General features: G+C 55.7%; 2 protein-coding genes across 3 annotated transcripts in view; both read right to left on the bottom strand.

Moving 5' to 3' along the window:
- Positions 1 to 24,776, bottom strand: part of DMXL1 (Dmx like 1) — a 2,236,090-nt gene that overhangs the window by 350,294 nt on the left and 1,861,020 nt on the right. The gene's annotated exons all lie outside the window — the stretch shown is intronic.
- On the bottom strand, positions 3,090 to 4,802 carry LOC147726996 (uncharacterized). Its single transcript, XM_086963027.1, has one exon. The coding sequence runs from the start codon at positions 4,800 to 4,802 to the stop codon at positions 3,090 to 3,092; it is 1,713 nt and encodes a 570-aa protein (XP_086819153.1).

The raw sequence follows: 24,776 nt of genomic DNA, 5'->3' as shown, positions 1-24,776 counted from the left end.
GTACTCCTAGCATAACGCTCGTAGACGTCAGAGTATCAAATATATATATATATATATATATATACGTCCATATACAGTATACATGTATAACAATAATCATCAACATCTGAAATAACGTCTAAAGAGCATAGAGGAGGAGGTGGAAACAGAGGCTCACCTTATTTGAAAAGATTGCGCAGCACTGCTCTTCCAACCGAAGCATCTGCGTCGTCTGCTGAATCTAGACAGTAGTGCCTAGTAAAGGTGTGCCTGCTAGACCATGTAGCAGCTCTGCAGATCTGTCGAAGAGGCACACCAGCAAAAAGGGCAGTGGAAGAGCTAACCGCCCTTGTAGAATGAGCTCTTGGCAAGGCCTGTAAGGGTCTACCGGCCTGCTGATGACAAAGTCCAATTGTAGAGGAGACCCATCTAGCAATGGTCTGTTTTGAAACTGCACAGCCCTGGCGCTGCCGCCCATAAGCTACAAACAGTTGGTCTGTCTTGCGGATGGCAGAGGTTCTTGATAGGTAAAACTTGAGGCATCTCCTAATATCCAACGAATGCAGTGCGCGTTCAGCCAGAGACTGTGGAGTGGGAAAGAATGTCTTGAGGATAACCGGCTCATTCAGATGAAAATCCAAAGGCACTTTTGGCATGTACGTTGGATTAGTACGTAGTATTACCGAGTCAGAGGTAAATTGGATGAAAGGCGATTTAGATGTAAATGCTTGAATATCGCTAACTCTTCTAGCAGATGTTAAAGCCAGTAACAATGACACTTTCCATGTTAAAAATTTCAGGTCCACCTTATGGATTGGCTCGAAAGGGTGACGCATGAGCTGAGTTAGTACGACATTCAGATGCCATGTAGGCGGAGGTTTCCTCACAGGCGGAAACATACAAAACAATCCTTTGAAAAATTGTTGTATAATCCGCACGGAAAACAAAGAATTTGATCCATCTTGACGAAATCTGGAAATGGCAGCCAGGAAGACTTTAAGAGTAGAATGCGACAAACCCAATCTGGCCAAGTGCAAAAAGAAGGGTAGAATTTGCTCTGGTTTGGCATGAATGGGATGAAGACCATTAGACTGGCACCATGCACAGAAACGCCTCCACTTAAGTTTATAGGTCTTGATCGTAGATGGAGCTCTGGCCTTCGCCAGCACCTCCTGGCAATCCTGCGGAATGTTTAAATGTGCAAATTCCATGTGCTGAGGAGCCAAGCCGACAATTTCAGCGAGTTCGGGTCCGGATGGTACACCCTGCCCTTCTGGGTAGAGAGAAGATTCGGAATGCGAGGAAGTTGGATAGGGTTGCATTCCGAGAGAAGGAGCTCCTAGGTGAACCAGTATTGCCGGGGCCATCGCGGAGCAATCCGTATCAACCGGCACAGTTGCTTCTTCGTCTTCTTGATGACTTTCGGGATCAGTGGTAACGGTGGAAAAGCGTAAGCGAATATTTGATTCCAACTCATCGAAAGGGCATCCCCGCACGAGTCCTTGTGGTTAACCCAGCTTGCAAAGTATGGGCATTTCCGGTTCTGGTGTGTCGCAAACAAGTCCAGATCCGGATCCCCCATGTCTGAAAGATGCGGTCTAGAGATGGTTGATGTAGTTCCCACTCGTGAGTGCAACCTGCGGATCTGCTGAGAGAATCCGCTAACACATTCGCGATTCCCGGGACATGGACAGCTGACAGATGGATATTGTGAGTCAGGGCCCAACTCCAAATCTTTTGTGCCTGGTGAGACAGCCGGGCTGATCTTGTGCCCCCCTGCTTGTTTAGGTAATGCATGCAGGTGGTGTTGTCTGTCCGAACCAAGACTGTGGCACCTTCTATGGTCGCCTGAAAGGACTTCAGGGCTAGAAAGATGGCATGCAGTTCTAGCCTGTTTATGTGCCATTTCATTTGGATTTTGTTCCATTTCCCGCTGACCGTCATGCCTTGGAGGTGTGCACCCCAGCCTGTCATTGAAGCGTCTGTCATCACTACGAACCTGGACACTTCCATGAGGAAAGAGCATCCCACTTGTATGTTGTAACCCTGATTCCACCATTGGATCGCTTCTCGCATTCGTGGTGTTATTTGTATGATATCCTCGAAGGACCCCGACACTTGTATCCACTGGCGACTGAGCTCCTCTTGCAAGGGCCTCATCCGCAGACGACAGTTGGGGGTGAGAAGAATACAGGAGGAAATCATTCCCATGAAGGACGTGAACATGCGTACTGAAACGCACCTTTTTAACAAAAGTGCAGCAGCCAGCCGCTGTATCTTTTCCTGTCTCTCCTTTGAGATAAATACTTGGGCGAGCTTGGTGTCCAGTGCCGCTCCCAAGAAAGTCTTTCTCCTTGCTGGCATTAGGTGCGATTTCTCGAAATTCACCGAGAAACCCAGGCTTTGCATCAGAGACAGAGTTTTTTGAATGTGAGTCTTTACCATGTCGAAAGAACTGGCCTTGATAAAGCAATCGTCTAGATATGGATATATCTGTATTGACTGCAACCGAAGGTGGGCTGCCACCAGGGCCAGTATCTTCGTGAACACTCTGGGGGCTGAGCGCAGTCCAAAGGGAAGAACTTTGAACTGGAAGTCCCTGCCGGCCACTCTGAACCTTAGAAACTTCCGGTGCCTGGGAAAAATTGGAACATGGAAGTATGCATCCTGAAGGTCGAGTGTTGCCATATACTCTCCCGCCGAAAGAAAATGGAGGATTTCTTGAAGTGTCAGCATCCTGAATGACATTTTTTTGAGGAATTTGTTGAGGGCACGTAGGTCGAGGATGGGTCGCCATTCCCCCGACTTCTTGCGAATAAGGAAAAATCTTGAGTAGAAGCCTTTTCCTTTCTGATGATGGGGTACCCTTTCTATTGCTCCTTTTCGAATCATAATGTTGATCTGGGCAAACAGCTCCTTGAGATTTGTTGGAGGTGGTCCTCTTAGGGGGGGAGTTTGGAGGAGTTTTTACGAATTCCAAAATGTGACCTCTGGCTACCACATCCAGAACCCATTTGTCCGTGGTAATCTTGGACCAATTTAAGTAATTTTGGGATATTTTTCCTCCAATTTGGTTCGGGTTGGGACAAAGTGGCGGCAGGATGCGTTTCTCACTTCTTATTGTCTCTTCCGCGATAGTTGGATTTTCCTCGAGACTGTGAAAAATTTCCTTTTCTCTGTCCGTAAGTCTGTTGACGATACGGCTGGTATCTTTGGTTTCCCTGGGCGGAAGTATAGGAGCGCTGTTGGTTATAGCCTCCTCTATTAGAGAAATTCCCTCTTCCTGTTGCTCCACGAAAGGAAGACTTCTTGTATTGTAAAGTGCCCAGCGAACGTGCTGTCTCAGTATCCTTCTTGATGGCTTCCAAAGCATCGTCTACATGCTTTCCAAATAAATACTCTCCATCGTATGCCATATCTATGATCCTTGTTTGGACCTCCTGTCGAAAGGATGTTGCCTTCAACCATCCCTGCCTCCTGAGAACAGCTGCACCCGCTAGCTGACGAAAACCTGTGGCAGCAACGTCCACTGCAGCATTAATCATCTCAGATGAGACGCACTCTCCTTCCTGAAGGATCTTCTTTGCTTCAGCCCGATCTGGTTCGGGAAGTTTGTCCACATACGGCGAGATGTCCGACCACATCTGCCTATCGTACCTCCCTAATATGGCTAGAGAGTTAGCGGCTCTAATAGTTGTAGCTGCAATTGTAGAAACTTTTTTCCCGATTGAATCTAGACGTCTCCCGTCTTTATCTGGAGGAACAGAGACCTGAGATGTTGGGTTAGAAGATCTCTTTTGCGCTGCCTGCGCCACCACAGAGTCTGCTTTCGCTTGTCCAATGAGGCACGCTGGCGATGAATTTGGCACCCTATATTTTTTTTCCACTCTCGGGAGCACTGCTGGCAAAGAATTTGGTTTGGACATGATCTTCAGTCCTTCCTTCCATATGAATTCTATGATTGGAATGGTCCAACTCTGTTTTTGTGGCGAAGACTTGAAGTCATATAAGAAGCATTCTTCTTGTTTTGACTCCATAGTTATCAGGAACCTCTTTGTTGCTCTATCCATGATCTTGTGGAATGAGGCAATGTCCACAGGAGGTGACTCTGATGTTGTAGGCTCTGCCGGAGAGGGCGTGTTTGCATTGTAATCCTCATACTCCGACGATTCTGACCTATTGTCTAATTCTCCTTCTTCCTGCTCCTCATGATCTGAGTACTCTTCATCATCTGCTTGAGGAGCTGTGACTTGTGACGCAGATAATGCTGGACGTCCTTCCTCCAACGTCACAGAAACAAATGGCTGTGCCTGCTTTGAAAGCGGCGTCGCTGTTTTAGGTCTTGGCGTAGATACATGAGAGTCACCTGACTCTGAAGGTGGAAAACGCCTATAGTAGTCGCTGAGCATGTATTGTAGATTGTGAAATAATTCCTCAGGCATTTGTAAGCCAGGAGCAGGCCTGTCCTCATGTGGTAAAGGCTCAGTTTCTTGCATTTCTTCCTCCGTATCTTCTTGAATCTTAATTTGGAGGTCAGACGGACTTCTGGCCGATTCAAAGTTCTCATCCTCAAAGGATCCTTCCTCATCAGAATCCAAAAGTTTCTCTGGCACTACCAGCGTAGAAGGAATCGCCTCAGTAGTAGCCCTTTTCTTTAATAGCGTAGCCGTAGTTGCAGGTGATGGCAACGGTATTCCAGATGACTGTGCAGACCAGACTTGTAAGGCAGTGCAGCTTGACAGTGGTGGCGTCGATGGGATCACCTCCGTCGTCGCCGAACCTGCTTTTTGCTGCTGAATTTTATGCTTCGTCGACTGCTCCATCGTCGACAATTGATCTATCTTCGTCGACGACGACTTTTTAGAGGATATCTTTGTCGTCGAGGTCGTCGACGATAACTTCGTCGACGGGGACGTCGCCGAGGTCGTCGACGGTAGCTTCGTCGACGAGGATTTCGTCGTCGACGGCAACGTCATTGATGAGAGCATCGTCGACGGAGAGCCAATCGTCGACATTAGATTCGTAGACGAGGAGCTCGTCGACGGTACCTTAGCCGTCGTCGACGGGACTACAGTCGACGACAATATAGGCCTGATCTGCACATGGACCAGCGTAGGCGATGAGGCCGAAGACATCACTAGAGCTGGCTTAGGTGAGGAGAAAGTCATAGTGCAGGTGGTAGACGTGGCCACATGAGAGGAAACACAATCCTTTTTAGGGCTCGCCTGCTGATGCGCTTCTGCGCATCGCTGGCGAAGCTCTATTATGGCCTATCCAGACTTTAACTACCACTGGCGATTTCTTGAAGTGCATGTGCTTTTTAGGTCATTGCGCAAGCGCAAGCCCTAAAAAGCGCGTGCACAATGCCACCAGCCGCCTGCCTGCCTGCCTCGCATTACCACATCAAAGGCAGCCCTCCCAGTGCATTTCTCACCCCCTAATTATTCACGGCCAGCCGGCCGTACTTTCAGTCTCCTATTACAACCTGTTTAACTTGTTTTCTCAATTGCTGACTCCCATCTTTCGCCACCAGGGCTTCAGTTTTACAGTCTGTGCCAGGGTTTCCCTGACTCGGTGCTTTATTATTCAGATGCTCAAAAACAGAGGTGGTCGTCTCCGCTCCCTCCCTTTGTTTGCAAAGCAATTCAGGGCTTCGCCACCCATCACGGCTTGCAGTTTGCCTAATCTAAAAATCCCAAGGCCCCCACACCATCTCCTGCACATTGCTGCTTATAAAATGGCTTCGATTGTTGGCTTGAAATGTACACTGTTCGATTGCCAGAAGCAGGGCTTCGTAGAAATAAATACAGGCTTATATCTAAATGTGTTACAAATAAAAAACGACATATTTCCTCTATCACAAACCCTAATGGAACTCGCAGACTGTGTTGACGTGGCGGTCTGTGAGTGTTGGGTAAGAGAGGCAGAGTGCTGTACTATCACAGAGGAGACATCAAAATGTATTTTCTTCAAATGTGTGCTCCTATTAGGTATAGGGCTAACAATTTGCCGTTCGAAAACTTCAGAACACTTAGACGTTCCAGAGCAGCAAGTACTCACTTTTTGGTATACTATATTATATTACTATTGTAGGTATCGGTGCTTTGTATAGCACCAACATGTAGCCCTCCAGTCACGTCCGATCACTTGCATAGCCTGCAGCGATTGAAGAAAAGCTAGATATACCACGCAGCATTGTTTACAAATTAGAGACATTTCTTCATTTATATATTTATTTGTTTATTTATTGGTAGTTTCCGTAGTGCCTACATATTGCGTCTATACATTTTAGAGCTTTTTGATTCCCCGAAGGAGGAATGAGCCGGGCTTGAGCTAGCCTGTAAGCTAAAGAGACTTTTTAAAAATGTTTTATTTGCTGGATATTAGTATAGGTCCTGTCCTTTGTATAGCGTCAACATGCCATCTTTCAGACACCTTATAGCACATTTTGATCCTAGAGTGCAAAAAGGTAGTTGCTGTATATTCCCTGGTAGCTCCGTTTACCTGACTCCTTTACAAAATAGAAAGAAAATAACTGAGGCATCCACCACACAGCTCCACAGATGCACCCACCACACAGCTCCACAGATGCACCCACCACACAGCTCCACCGACACAGCTCCACCGATGCACCCACCACACAGCTCCACAGATGCACCCACCACACAGCTCAACAGATGCACCCACCACACAGCTCCACCTACACAGCTCCACCGATGCACCCACCACCCAGCTCCACCAATGCACACAGCTCCAACGACACAGCTCCACTGATGCACCCACCACACAGCTCCACCGATGCACCCACGACACAGCTCCACCGATGCTCCAACTAAGCTCCACCAATGCACCCACCACACAGCTCCACCAATGCACCCACTAAGCTCCACTGATGCACCCACCACACAGCTTCATTGATGCCACAGCTCCACCGATGCACCCACCACACAGCTCCACTGAATCACCCACCACAGAGCTCCACCGATGCACCCACCACACAGCTCCACCAATGCTCCAACTAAGCTCCACCAATGCACCCACCACACAGCTCCACCAATGCACCCACTAAGCTCCACCCGTGCACCCACCACACAGCTTCACCGATGCACCCGTCACAGAGCTCTACAGAGGCACCCACCACGCAGCTCCACCGATGCCCCCACCACCCAGCTCCACCGATGCCCCACCACCCAGCTCCACCGATGCCCCACCACACAGCTCCACCGACACAGCTCCACCGACACAGCTCCACCGACACAGCTCCACCGATGCCCCCACCACACAGCTCAACCGACACAGCTCCACCGATGCACCCACCACACAGCTCCACCGATGCACCCACCACACAGCTCAACCGATGCACCCACCACACAGCTCAACCGATGCACCCACCACACAGCTCAACCGATGCACCCACCACACAGCTCAACCGATGCACCCACCACACAGCTCCACCGATGCACCCACCACACAGCTCCACCGATGCTCCAACTAAGCTCCACCAATGCACCCACCACACAGCTCCACCAATGCACCCACTAAGCTCCACTGATGCACCCACCACACAGCTTCACTGATGCCACAGCTCCACCGATGCACCCACCACACAGCTCCACTGAATCACCCACCACAGAGCTCCACCGATGCACCCGCCACACAGCTCCACCAATGCACCCACCACACAGCTCCACCAATGCACCCACTAAGCTCCACCCGTGCACCCACCACACAGCTTCACCGATGCACCCGTCACAGAGCTCCACAGAGGCACCCACCACACAGCTCCACTGATGAACCCACCACACAGCTCCACCGATGCACCCACCACACAGCTCCACCGATGCACCCACCACACAGCTCCACCGATGCACCCACCACACAGCTCCACCGATGCACCCACCACACAGCTCCACCGATGCACCCACCACACAGCTCCACCTACACAGCTCCACCGATGCACCCACCACCCAGCTCCACCGATGCACACAGCTCCAACGACACAGCTCCACCGATGCACCCAGCACACAGCTCCACTGATGCACCCACGACACAGCTCCACCGATGCACCCACCACACAGCTCCACCGATGCACCCACCACACAGCTCCACCGATGCTCCAACTAAGCTCCACCAATGCACCCACCACACAGCTCCACAAATGCACCCACTAAGCTCCACCGATGCATCCACCACACAGCTTCACTGATGCCACAGCTCCACCGATGCACCCACCACACAGCTCCACTGAATCACCCACCACACAGCTCCACCGATGAACCCACCACACAGCTCCACCGATGCACCCACCACGCAGCTCCACCGATGCACCCACCACACAGCTCCACCGATGCACCCACCACACAGCTCCACCGATGCACCCACCACACAGCTCCACCGATGCACCCACAACACAGCTCCACCGATGCACCCACCACACAGCTCCACCGATGCTCCAACTAAGCTCCACTAATGCACCCACCACACAGCTCCACCAATGCACCCACTAAGCTCCACCGATGCACCCACCACACAGCTTCACCGATGCCACAGCTCCACCAATGCACCCACCACACAGGTCCACTGATGCACCCACCACACAGCTCCACCAAAGCACCCACCACACAGCTCCACCGATGCACCCACCACACAGCTCCACCGAGGCACCCACCAGACAGCTCCACCGAGGCACCCACCACACAGCTCCACTGATGCAACCACCGCACAGCTCCACCAACACAGCTCCACCGATGCACCCACCACCCAGCTCCACCGATGCCCCTACCACACAGCTCAACCGACACAGCTCCACTGATGCACCCACCACACAGCTCCACCGATGCACCCAGCACACAGCTCCACTGAGGCACCCACCATACAGCTCCACCGATGCACCCACCACACAGCTCCACCGATGCACCCACCACACAGCTCCACCGATGCACCCACCACACAGCTCCACCGATGCACCCACCACACAGCTCCACCGATGCACCCACCACACAGCTCCACCGATGCACCCACCACACAGCTCCACCGATGCACCCACCACCCAGCTCCACCAATGCCCCACCACACAGCTCCACCGACACAGCTCCACTGATGCACCCACCACCCAGCTCCACCGATGCACCCAGCACACAGCTCCACAGATGCACCCACCGCATAGCTCCACCGATGCACCCACCGCACAGCTCCACCGATGCACCCACCGCACAGCTCCACCGATGCACCCACCGCACAGCTCCGCCGAGGCACCCACCACAAAGCTCCACCGAGGCACCCACCACAGCTCCACCGATGGACCCACCACACAGCTCCACTGATGCACCCACCACAAAGCTCCACCGAGGCACCCACCACACAGCTCCACCGATGCACCCACCACACAGCTCCACCGATGCACCCACCACACAGCTCCACTGATGCACCCACCACACAGCTCCACTGATGCAACCACCACACAGCTCCACCAACACAGCTCCACCGATGCACCCACCACCCAGCTCCACCGATGCCCCACCACACAGCTCAACCGACACAGCTCCACCGATGCACCCACCACCCAGCTCCACCGATGCCCCCACCACACAGCTCAGCTGAAACAGCTCCACCGATGCACCCACCACACAGCTCCACCGATGCACACACCACACAGCTCCACCGATGTAACCACCACACAGGTCCACCGATGCAACCACCACACAGCTCCACCGATGCAACCACCACACAGCTCCACCGATGCAACCACCACACAGCTCCACCGATGCAACCACCACACAGCTCCACCGATGCAACCACCACACAGCTCCACCGATGCAACCAACACACAGCTCCACCGATGCACCCACCACACAGCTCCACCGATGCACCCACCACACAGCTCCACCGATGCCCCCACCACACAGCTCCACCGATACCCCCACCACACAGCTCCATCGATGCCCCCACCACACAGCTCCATCGATGCCCCCACCACACAGCTCCACTGATGCAACCACCACACAGCTCCACCAACACAGCTCCACCGTTGCACCCAGCTCCACCGATGCCCCCACCACACAGCTCCACCGATGCAACCACCACACAGCTCCACCAACACAGCTCCACCGATGCCCCCACCACCCAGCTCCACCAATGCCCCCACCACCCAGCTCCACCGACACAGCTCCACCGACACAGCTCCACCGATGCCCCCACCACACAGTTCAACCGACACAGCTCCACCGATGCACCCACCACACAGCTCCACCGATGCACCCACCACACAGCTCAACCGATGCACCCACCGCATAGCTCCACCGATGCACCCACCGCACAGCTCCACCGATGCACCCACCGCACAGCTCCACCGATGCACCCACCGCACAGCTCCACCGAGGCACCCACCACAAAGCTCCACCGAGGCACCCACCACAGCTCCACCGATGGACCCACCACACAGCTCCACTGATGCACCCACCACAAAGCTCCACCGAGGCACCCACCACACAGCTCCACCGATGCACCCACCACACAGCTCCACCGATGCACCCACCACACAGCTCCACCGATGCACCCACCACACAGCTCCACTGATGCACCCACCACACAGCTCCACTGATGCAACCACCACACAGCTCCACCAACACAGCTCCACCGATGCACCCACCACCCAGCTCCACCGATGCCCCACCACACAGCTCAACCGACACAGCTCCACCGATGCACCCACCACCCAGCTCCACCGATGCCCCCACCACACAGCTCAGCTGAAACAGCTCCACCGATGCACCCACCACACAGCTCCACCGATGCACACACCACACAGCTCCACCGATGTAACCACCACACAGCTCCACCGATGCAACCACCACACAGCTCCACCGATGCAACCACCACACAGCTCCACCGATGCAACCACCACACAGCTCCACCGATGCAACCACCACACAGCTCCACCGATGCAACCAACACACAGCTCCACCGATGCAACCACCACACAGCTCCACCGATGCACCCACCACACAGCTCCACCGATGCACCCACCACACAGCTCCACCAATGCCCCCACCACACAGCTCCACCGATGCCCCCACCACACAGCTCCATTGATGCCCCCACCACACAGCTCCATCGATGCCCCCACCACACAGCTCCACTGATGCAACCACCACACAGCTCCACCAACACAGCTCCACCGATGCACCCAGCTCCACCGATGCCCCCACCACATAGCTCCACCGATGCAACCACCACACAGCTCCACCAACACAGCTCCACCGATGCCCCCACCACCCAGCTCCACCGATGCCCCCACCACCCAGCTCCACCGATGCCCCACCACACAGCTCCACCGACACAGCTCCACCGACACAGCTCCACCGATGCCCCCACCACACAGCTCAACCGACACAGCTCCACCGATGCACCCACCACACAGCTCCACCGATGCACCCACCACACAGCTCAACCGATGCACCCACCACACAGCTCAACCGATGCACCCACCACACAGCTCAACCGATGCACCCACCACACAGCTCAACCGATGCACCCACCACACAGCTCCACCGATGCAACCACCACACAGCTCCACCGATGCACCCACCACACAGCTCCACCGATGCACCCACCACACAGCTCCACCGATGCTCCAACTAAGCTCCACCAATGCACCCACCACACAGCTCCACCAATGCACCCACTAAGCTCCACTGATGCACCCACCACACAGCTTCACTGATGCCACAGCTCCACCGATGCACCCACCACACAGCTCCACTGAATCACTCACCACAGAGCTCCACCGATGCACCCACCACACAGCTCCACCAATGCTCCAACTAAGCTCCACCAATGCACCCACCACACAGCTTCACTGATGCCACAGCTCCACCGATGCACCCACCACACAGCTCCACTGAATCACTCACCACACAGCTCCACCGATGCACCCACCACACAGCTCCACCGATGCACCCACCACACAGCTCCACCGATGCACCCACCACACAGCTCCACCGATGCTCCAACTAAGCTCCACTAATGCACCCACCACACAGCTCCACCAATGCACCCACTAAGCTCCACCGATGCACCCACCACACAGCTTCACCGATGCCACAGCTCCACCAATGCACCCACCACACAGGTCCACTGATGCACCCACCACACAGCTCCACCAAAGCACCCACCACACAGCTCCACCGATGCACCCACCACACAGCTCCACCGAGGCACCCACCAGACAGCTCCACCGAGGCACCCACCACACAGCTCCACTGATGCAACCACCGCACAGCTCCACCAACACAGCTGCACCGATGCACCCACCACCCAGCTCCACCGATGCCCCTACCACACAGCTCAACCGACACAGCTCCACTGATGCACCCACCACACAGCTCCACCGATGCACCCAGCACACAGCTCCACTGAGGCACCCACCATACAGCTCCACCGATGCACCCACCACACAGCTCCACCGATGCACCCACCACACAGCTCAACCGATGCACCCACCACACAGCTCCACCGATGCACCCACCACACAGCTCCACCGATGCACCCACCACACAGCTCCACCGATGCACCCACCACACAGCTCCACCGATGCACCCACCACCCAGCTCCACCAATGCCCCACCACACAGCTCCACCGACACAGCTCCACTGATGCACCCACCACCCAGCTCTACCGATGCACCCAGCACACAGCTCCACAGATGCACCCACCGCATAGCTCCACCGATGCACCCACCGCACAGCTCCACCGATGCACCCACCGCACAGCTCCACCGATGCACCCACCGCACAGCTCCACCGAGGCACCCACCACAAAGCTCCACCGAGGCACCCACCACAGCTCCACCGATGGACCCACCACACAGCTCCACTGATGCACCCACCACAAAGCTCCACCGAGGCACCCACCACACAGCTCCACCGATGCACCCACCACACAGCTCCACCGATGCACCCACCACACAGCTCCACTGATGCACCCACCACACAGCTCCACTGATGCAACCACCACACAGCTCCACTGATGCAACCACCACACAGCTCCACCAACACAGCTCCACCGATGCACCCACCACCCAGCTCCACCGATGCCCCACCACACAGCTCAACCGACACAGCTCCACCGATGCACCCACCACCCAGCTCCACCGATGCCCCCACCACACAGCTCAGCTGAAACAGCTCCACCGATGCACCCACCACACAGCTTCACCGATGCACACACCACACAGCTCCACCGATGCAACCACCACACAGCTCCACCGATGCAACCACCACACAGCTCCACCGATGCAACCACCACACAGCTCCACCGATGCAACCACCACACAGCTCCACCGATGCAACCACCACACAGCTCCACCGATGCAACCAACACACAGCTCCACCGATGCACCCACCACACAGCTCCACCGATGCACCCACCACACAGCTCCACCGATGCCCCCACCACACAGCTCCACCGATGCCCCACCACACAGCTCCATCGATGCCCCCACCACACAGCTCCATCGATGCCCCCACCACACAGCTCCACTGATGCAACCACCACACAGCTCCACCAACACAGCTCCACCGATGCACCCAGCTCCACCGATGCCCCCACCACACAGCTCCACCGATGCAACCACCACACAGCTCCACCAACACAGCTCCACCGATGCCCCCACCACCCAGCTCCACCGATGCCCCCACCACCCAGCTCCACCGATGCCCCACCACACAGCTCCACCGACACAGCTCCACCGACACAGCTCCACGGACACAGCTCCACGGACACAGCTCCACCGATGCCCCCACCACACAGCTCAACCGACACAGCTCCACCGATGCACCCAACACACAGCTTCACCGATGCACCCACCACACAGCTCAACTGATGCACCCACCACACAGCTCAACCGATGCACCCACCACACAGCTCAACCGATGCACCCACCACACAGCTCAACCGATGCACCCACCACACAGCTCCACCGATGCAACCACCACACAGCTCCACCGATGCACCCACCACACAGCTCCACCGATTCACCCACCACACAGCTCCACCGATGCTCCAACTAAGCTCCACCAATGCACCCACCACACAGCTCCACCAATGCACCCACTAAGCTCCACTGATGCACCCACCACACAGCTTCACTGATGCCACAGCTCCACCGATGCACCCACCACACAGCTCCACTGAATCACTCACCACAGAGCTCCACCGATGCACCCACCACACAGCTCCACCAATGCTCCAACTAAGCTCCACCAATGCACCCACCACACAGCTCCACCAATGCACCCACTAAGCTCCACCCGTGCACCCACCACACAGCTTCACCGATGCACCCGTCACAGAGCTCCACAGAGGCACCCACCACACAGCTCCACTGATGAACCCACCACACAGCTCCACCGATGCACCCACCACACAGCTCCACCGATGCACCCACCACACAGCTCCACCGATGCACCCACCACACAGCTCCACCGATGCACCCACCACACAGCTCCACCGATGCACCCACCACACAGCTCCAACGATGCACCCACCACACAGCTCCACCGATGCACCCACCACACAGCTCCACCGATGCACCCACCACACAGCTCCACCTACACAGCTCCACCGATGCACCCACCACCCAGCTCCACCGATGCACACAGCTCCAACGACACAGCTCCACCGATGCACCCACCACACAGCTCCACTGATGCACCCACCACACAGCTCCACCGATGCACCCACCACACAGCTCCACCGATGCACCCACCACACAGCTCCACCGATGCTCCAACTAAGCTCCACCAATGCACCCACCACACAGCTCCACGAATGCACCCACTAAGCTCCACCGATGCTCCAACTAAGCTCCACCAATGCACCCACCACACAGCTCCACGAATGCACCCACTAAGCTCCACCGATGCATCCACCACACAGCTTCACTGATGCCACAGCTCCACCGATGCACCCACCACACAGCTCCACTGAATCACCCACCACACAGCTCCACCGATGAACCCACCACACAGCTCCACCGATGCACCCACCACACAGCTCCACCGATGCACCCACCACACAGCTCCACCGATGCACCCACCACACAGCTCCACCGATGCACCCACCACACAGCTCCACCGATGGACCCACCACACAGCTCCACCGATGCACCCACCACACAGCTCCACCGATGCTCCAACTAAGCTCCACTAATGCACCCACCACACAGCTCCACCAATGCACCCACTAAGCTCCACCGATGCACCCACCACACAGCTTCATCGATGCCACAGCTCCACCAATGCACCCACCACACAGGTCCACTGATGCACCCACCACACAGCTCCACCAAAGCACCCACCACACAGCTCCACCGATGCACCCACCACACAGCTCCACTGAGGCACCCACCAGACAGCTCCACCGAGGCACCCACCACACAGCTCCACTGATGCACCCACCACACAGCTCCACCGATGCACCCAGCACACAGCTCCACTGAGGCACCCACCATACAGCTCCACCGATGCACCCACCACACAGCTCCACCGATGCACCCACCACACAGCTCCACCGATGCACCCACCACACAGCTCCACCGATGCACCCACCACACAGCTCCACCGATGCACCCACCACACAGCTCCACCGATGCACCCACCAAACAGCTCCACCGATGCACCCACCACACAGCTCCACCAACACAGCTCCACCGATGCACCCACCACCCAGCTCCACCGATGCACCCACCACCCAGCTCCACCAATGCCCCACCACACAGCTCCACCAATGCCCCACCACACAGCTCCACCGACACAGCTCCACTGATGCACCCACCACCCAGCTCCACCGATGCACCCAGCACACAGCTCCACAGATGCACCCACCGTATAGCTCCACCGATGCACCCACCGCACAGCTCCACTGATGCACCCACCACACAGCTCCACCGATGCACCCACCACAAAGCTCCACCGAGGCACCCACCACAAAGCTCCACCGAGGCACCCACCACAGCTCCACCGATGCACCCACCACACAGCTCCACTGATGCACCCACCACAAAGCTCCACCGAGGCACCCACCACACAGCTCCACCGATGCACCCACACCACAGCTCCACCGATGCACCCACCACACAGCTCCACCGATGCACCCACCAAAAAGCTCCACCGATGCACCCACAACACAGCTCCACCGATGCACCCACCACCCAGCTCCACCAATGCCCCACCACACAGCTCCACCGACTTAGCTCCACTGATGCACCCACCACCCAGCTCCACCGATTCACCCAGCACACAGCTCCACAGATGCACCCACCGCATAGCTCCACTGATGCACCCACCGCACAGCTCCACCGATGCACCCACCGCACAGCTCCACCGATGCACCCACCGCACAGCTCCACCGAGGCACCCACCACAAAGCTCCACCGAGGCACCCACCACAGCTCCACCGATGGACCCACCACACAGCTCCACTGATGCACCCACCACAAAGCTCCACCGAGGCACCCAACACACAGCTCCACCGATGCACCCACCACACAGCTCCACCGATGCACCCACCACACAGCTCCACTGATGCACCCACCACACAGCTCCACTGATGCACCCACCACACAGCTCCACTGATGCAACCACCACACAGCTCCACCAACACAGCTCCACCGATGCACCCACCACCCAGCTCCACCGATGCCCCACCACACAGCTCCACCGACACAGCTCCACCGATGCACCCACCACCCAGCTCCACCGATGCCCCCACCACACAGCTCAGCCGAAACAGCTCCACCGATGCACCCACCACACAGCTCCACCGATGCACACACCACACAGCTCCACCGATGCAACCACCACACAGCTCCACTGATGCAACCACCACACAGCTCCACCGATGCAACCACCACACAGCTCCACCGATGCAACCACCACACAGCTCCACCGATGCAACCACCACACAGCTCCACCGATGCAACCACCACACAGCTCCACCGATGCAACCAACACACAGCTCCACCGATGCACCCACCACACAGCTCCACCGATGCACCCACCACACAGCTCCACCGATGCCCCCACCACACAGCTCCATCGATGCCCCACCACACAGCTCCATCGATGCCCCCACCACACAGCTCCACTGATGCAACCACCACACAGCTCCACCAACACAGCTCCACCAATGCACCCAGCTCCACCGATGCCCCCACCACACAGCTCCACCGATGCAACCACCACACAGCTCCACCAACACAGCTCCACCGATGCCCCCACCACCCAGCTCCACCTATGCCCCCACCACCCAGCTCCACCGATGCCCCACCACACAGCTCCACCGACACAGCTCCACCGACACAGCTCCACCGACACAGCTCCACCGACACAGCTCCACCGATGCCCCCACCACACAGCTCAACCGACACAGCTCCACCGATGCACCCACCACACAGCTCCACCGATGCACCCACCACACAGCTCAACCGATGCACCCACCACACAGCTCAACCGATGCACCCACCACACAGCTCAACCGATGCACCCACCACACAGCTCCACCGATGCAACCACCACACAGCTCCACCGATGCACCCACCACACAGCTCCACCGATGCACCCACCACACAGCTCCACCGATGCTCCAACTAAGCTCCACCAATGCACCCACCACACAGCTCCACCAATGCACCCACTAAGCTCCACTGATGCACCCACCACACAGCTTCACTGATGCCACAGCTCCACCGATGCACCCACCACACAGCTCCACTGAATCACCCACCACAGAGCTCCACCGATGCACCCACCACACAGCTCCACCAATGCTCCAACTAAGCTCCACCAATGCACCCACCACACAGCTCCACCAATGCACCCACTAAGCTCCACCCGTGCACCCACCACACAGCTTCACCGATGCACCCGTCACAGAGCTCCACAGAGGCACCCACCACACAGCTCCACTGATGAACCCACCACACAGCTCCACCGATGCACCCACCACACAGCTCCACCGATGCACCCACCACACAGCTCCACCCATGCACCCACCACACAGCTCCACAGATGCACCCACCACACAGCTCCAACGATGCACCCACCACACAGCTCCACCGATGCACCCACCACACAGCTCCACCGATGCACCCACCACACAGCTCCACCTACACAGCTCCACCGATGCACCCACCACCCAGCTCCACCGATGCACACAGCTCCAACGACACAGCTCCACCGATGCACCCACCACACAGCTCCACCGATGCACCCACCACACAGCTCCACCGATGGACCCACCACACAGCTCCACCGATGCACCCACCACACAGCTCCACCGATGCTCCAACTAAGCTCCACTAATGCACCCACCACACAGCTCCACCAATGCACCCACTAAGCTCCACCGATGCACCCACCACACAGCTTCACCGATGCCACAGCTCCACCAATGCACCCACCACACAGGTCCACTGATGCACCCACCACACAGCTCCGCCAAAGCACCCACCACACAGCTCCACCGATGCACCCACCACACAGCTCCACCGAGGCACCCACCAGACAGCTCCACCGAGGCACCCACCACACAGCTCCACTGATGCAACCACCGCACAGCTCCACCAACACAGCTCCACCGATGCACCCACCACCCAGCTCCACCGATGCCCCTACCACACAGCTCAACCGATGCACCCAGCACACAGCTCCACTGAGGCACCCACCACACAGCTCCACTGATGCAACCACCGCACAGCTCCACCAACACAGCTCCACCGATGCACCCACCACACAGCTCCACTGATGCACCCACCACACAGCTCCACCGATGCACCCAGCACACAGCTCCACTGAGGCACCCACCATACAGCTCCACCGATGCACCCACCACACAGCTCCACCGATGCACCCACCAAACAGCTCCACCGATGCACCCACCACACAGCTCCACCGATGCACCCACCACACAGCTCCACCGATGCACCCACCACACAGCTCCACCGATGCACCCAACACACAGCTCCACCAACACAGCTCCACCGATGCACCCACCACCCAGCTCCACCGATGCACCCACCACCCAGCTCCACCAATGCCCCACCACACAGCTCCACCAATGCCCCACCACACAGCTCCACCGACACAGCTCCACTGATGCACCCACCACCCAGCTCCACCGATGCACCCAGCACACAGCTCCACAGATGCACCCACCGCATAGCTCCACCGATGCACCCACCGCACAGCTCCACTGATGCACCCACCACACAGCTCCACTGATGCACCCACCACAAAGCTCCACCGAGGCACCCACCACAAAGCTCAACCGAGGCACCCACCACAGCTCCACCGATGCACCCACCACACAGCTCCACTGATGCACCCACCACAAAGCTCCACCGAGGCACCCAACACACAGCTCCACTGATGCACCCACCACACAGCTCCACCGAGGCACCCACCACACAGCTCCACTGATGCACCCACCACACAGCTCCACCGATGCACCCACCACACAGCTCCACCGATGCACCCACCACACAGCTCCAATGATGCACCCACCACACAGCTCCACTGATGCACCCACCACACAGCTCCACTGATGCAACCACCACACAGCTCCACCAACACAGCTCCACCGATGCACCCACCACCCAGCTCCACCGATGCCCCACCACACAGCTCCACCGACACAGCTCCACCGATGCACCCACCACCCTGCTCCACCGATGCCCCCACCACACAGCTCAGCCGAAACAGCTCCACCGATGCACCCACCACACAGCTCCACCGATGCACACACCACACAGCTCCACCGATGCAACCACCACACAGCTCCACCGATGCAACCACCACACAGCTCCACCGATGCAACCACCACACAGCTCCACCGATGCAACCACCACACAGCTCCACCGATGCAACCAACACACAGCTCCACCGATGCACCCACCACACAGCTCCACCGATGCACCCACCACACAGCTCCACCGATGCCCCCACCACACAGCTCCATCGATGCCCACACCACACAGCTCCATCGATGCCCCCACCACACAGCTCCACTGATGCAACCACCACACAGCTCCACCAACACAGCTCCACCGATGCACCCAGCTCCACCGATGCCCCCACCACCCAGCTCCACCGATGCCCCCACCACCCAGCTCCACCGATGCCCCACCACCCAGCTCCACCGATGCCCCACCACACAGCTCCACCGACACAGCTCCACCGACACAGCTCCACCGATGCCCCCACCACACAGCTCAACCGACACAGCTCCACCGATGCACCCACCACACAGCTCAACCGATGCACCCACCACACAGCTCAACCCATGCACCCACCACACAGCTCAACCGATGCACCCACTACACAGCTCCACCGATGCAACCACCACACAGCTCCACCGATGCAACCACCACACAGCTTCACCGATGCAACCACCACACAGCTCCACCGATGCAACCACCACACAGCTCCACCGATGCAACCACCACACAGCTCCACCGATGCACCCACCACACAGCTCCACCGATGCACCCACCACACAGCTCCACCGATGCACCCACCACACAGCTCCACCGATGCACCCACCACACAGCTCCATCGATGCACCCACCACACAGCTCCATCGATGCACCCACCACACAGCTCCATCGATGCACCCACCACACAGCTCCACCGATGCACCCACCACACAGCTCCACCGATGCACCCACCACACAGCTCCACCGATGCACCCACCACACAGCTCCACCGATGCACCCACCACACAGCTCCACCGATGCACCCACCACACAGCTCCACCGATGCACCCACCAAACAGCTCCACCGGTGCTCCAACTAAGCTCCATCAATGCACCCACCACACAGCTCCACCGATGCACCCACTAAGCTTCACCGATGCACCCACCACACAGCTCCACCGATGCTCCAACTAAGCTCACCAATGCACACACCAAACATCTCCACCAATGCACCCACTAAGCTACACCGATGCAGACACCACTCAGCGCAACCACAGCATGACTCAGCGCAACCACAGCATGACTCAGCGCAACCACAGCATGACTCAGCGCAACCACAGCATGACTCAGCGCAACCACAGCATGACTCAGCGCAACCACAGCATGACTCAGCGCAACCACAGCATGACTCAGCGCAACCACAGCATGACTCAGCGCAACCACAGCATGACTCAGCGCAACCACAGCATGACTCAACGCAACCACAGCATGACTCAGCGCAACCACAGCATGACTCAGCGCAACCACAGCATCACTGGTTCAAATATGTTCTTTCAATGTTTCAAGCTGTTTTCAAGCTTTCACGCTTTATTACAAATCACAAAAAATGTTAATATTTCACTTCTGTTCTTGGATTTTCGTCACAATAAAAAACACTGAACATAATCTTCACAAAAGTTATTTACAAAAGTTTAAGCTATTGCCATTACAAATTAAATAAATTATTTAAGTATTAATCATTTAAAAAAATTAAAAGCCATTGTTATTTGTAATATCAATACATCTAAGTCACGTAAATACAAAACATGTTGCATTACAAATGCTATAGGTGTCACGTTTGCAAAAGTTATAACTATTGGCATTGTAAATGACCAAGCTAATAATTTAGCTATTTTAAAATATAACACATAAATAACAAAAAAATCATTTATAAGACCAATAGCTCAAACTTTCCTAATGCGAGCCCTATTGCATTTCCAATGCTTGTTTGATGTAGAAATTGTCAAAGGTGGCAACTGAGGAGGTACAGACTGTGAAGATTTCTTGGGAACTGCAGATTTCCCAGACTTCTTAGAGGGCGTACTATCCATCTTAACAGGTGGAAGAGTCTTTTTTGAAACACTAGGCCCAGAAGAATCCAGAGAGGATTGGGCCTTCTTTGCCACCTTCGCCCTTGGAGATGAAACTTCAGTTTCAACCTTCCTCTTAATGGAACTTAGTGAAGAACCAGAGGCAATGCTTCCTACCTCAGACAAAGGGTCCTCCTTGTCCTAGAGTCTGTTAAGCCACAACAGTAGTCGTCCTTCTCTATCCTTGATGGTCTTAGGAGGGAAGGTCCGGCAGATCTTGCACTCCTTTGCCTTATGGTCAGGATAAAGGCAATATAAACATTTTTTGTGGGGGATCTTCTTTGAATAACCTAAGCTTCCCACAAGAATCACAGGCCCTGAACAGGGATTTAGAAGAAGACATCTGAAAAACTTGAAGAAACTAACTAATCTTGAAGAAAACTGAGCAGAGCTCAGGGAGACTCCCTTCACACGACGTGCGGTAGAAAATCTGAGAGCCTGAGCCTCTGGGGAGAACATTCTTGTGGGTGCTGTCGCCTGATTGGCTGCAGTTTGGACTAACACATAATGACTAAGATAGTCATGAGTGTGAAGGTTTTTTCTACTGTAGCTGGTGGCTACTTTACTTCCTGGTTGGTACTTCTGATATTTGCTATATGTATTATGGCACATTATTGCTTTTTTATGTACCGTGGGACTCCCACTCCGACGACGGGGAATGATTCAGGCATGTGAATCTATGAAAGACACCCCTAATACTGGAGAATGGTGGAACCTCCTAGAACCTCCTGGAACCTTCTGGAACAGGTGAGGTGACACCAACTCCCACTACCAACTGTCAACTGGCACTATAGAAGGAAAGGGAGGGAAACTTTCCTGTCAGATTGAGGGAACACGGACCTGGGGGAGAACCTACGCAGGAGTTCTAGGCAGTGGGACCTAGACAGGGACCTATGACACTGGGAGTGACAGTGCCTAGGTGCTGCCTACCAAGTGTTGAGGGATCCTGAACTTGCCCCCTGATCTGGCCCGGGGGAAGGGGAACCCAGGGACCACTTGAAGGGAACTGGCTGAGGAAATTTGATATCAGCCAACAACTCAAACCCCCCCTTCAAGGAACCCAGAGACTGCTATTTACAAGGGCACAAGAAACAAAGCGCCAAGAAGAAACCAAACCACCACAGGACTATTGAGAAATCAACCAGGTATTGGCGCTGTGTCGCTCCCCGCGCTCCCTGACGCCACCTGGGACCCCTTTTGCTGGTTTGCCACTGTTGTGTGGCCTGTCCTGTTGGTCCTGCTGATCTGATTCCAACTTAAAAGAACTGTCTGCTGGCTAAGCATCCCCTATTCCCTAGCGCTAGCATCTGGACTACCTGTCCTGCCGGTGCTGTCTGAACTGTCTTATCTATGGGAAGAGCCCCTGCGAAGAGCTGTACCAGCGAAGCGCTATCTCCAGGACTGCCATATTCCCTTCCCCTACAACTGACACCAGAAATCCATTACCAGAGCTGTGTCTGCGAAGCATCTGAACTGGGCTGGTCCCATTTAAGAATTAACCCCCGGTTAGGGGTCTATTATGGCCCTGGTGATTCTTGCCACTGAGAAGGGTTAACAGGTTAAGGGGCTGCTGGGCCACTAAGGTTAACCCCGGCCTGGGAGTAAAGTTAAGTGCTCATTTTAGCCTTATACTGGGTTAGTGCTGGCTAATGCAATGGTTATCTTTGATGCCAGGTTTATTCTTGATGCAATATCTCCTTGCTGTAATGATTATTCCTGATGAATTGGTTATTGATGCTACAGTGATTAATAACTTGCTCCCTTTGCTCACATAATGAAAAGTTGACCCCCAGTTAAATGCAAAGGTTATCCTGGCCTAATGAAATGTGGGTTTTTGCATAATGACATGTTGCCTGATCTTTAAGGAAGTGTTTTCTACTCCTGACTGATGCCAGGGTCTCTGAAACACCTACATTTATGTAATAAAATGTGTCTGCATAGGGAAGGGTTATATGCCAAGTGCAATGTGGAGAAGTGTGGCTCACTGGTTAGAGGAGGCAGACCCAGAAGCAGAGGTCAGACCCGGGACCAGGGTTAAATTTGCGACACGGCAGGGTCCTGAGCCCAAATGTCCACAGACTCGATAATTCTTGCTTCGGTGCCCACTCAAATCATGGGTGCACACTCTGCAACTCTGGGCATTAGCTTGCTTAATCTCCACAACGGCCCCCCCGCGGCGGGATGCATGGCTTTCACCTTGGGGATGCCCAGTACGGGTTATCTCACAGGGAAAAGCCAGGACGGGTTCCCAAGGCAAGCGCCGAGATGCTCCAGGGTAAATCGAGCGCTATCGACTCTGCAGGTCAACCGCACGGTTGCCACCTTCTGGGGGGTGTTAAAGATTCTTAAGAGGATTCTTCACAATCTCTCTCCCTCAGCACGTAAGCAGGTGGCAGTGGCATTGGTGAGTTCAAGGTTGGACTATTGTAATGCGCTTTATGCAGACTCCAACAAAGGGCTCATTCAGCGATTGCAGGTCGTTCAAAATGCGGCTACTCGTTTTGTCTTGGCACTCCCCAATGCCTCATCTGCTACGATGGCTAGAAAGAGTCTTCATTGGCTCCCTATTCATCTGAGGATCTCGTTTAAGATCCTATGCCTTGCCTATCGAGCTTTGGCAGATGGCTTCTCTGATCCCCTTGGTGCTTTGTTGACCCGTTACCAGCCTTGTAGATCTTTGAGATCTTCAGAGATGAATCTGTTGGTTGTCCCACGTGCCAAAAGGGCACGCTGGGGAAATAGAGCATTTTCCATTGTTGCTCCCAAATTATGGAACTTGCTGCCTCATGAGATTAAGATGCAACCTTCTCTGCCCTCTTTTAAAAAAGCGCTCAAGACCTGGTGTTTTGTCAAGGCCTACCCGTAATTAGGAGTATACTCTGATAGCTGGTACTGTTTGGTTATGCGCCTTGAC

Source organism: Lissotriton vulgaris, chromosome 3_1 (assembly GCF_964263255.1).
Source record: "Lissotriton vulgaris chromosome 3_1, aLisVul1.2, whole genome shotgun sequence".
Taxonomy (NCBI): Eukaryota; Metazoa; Chordata; class Amphibia; order Caudata; family Salamandridae; genus Lissotriton; species Lissotriton vulgaris.
The sequence above is the reverse complement of the archived record's forward strand: the minus strand, read 5'-3'. Positions and strand labels throughout refer to the sequence as shown.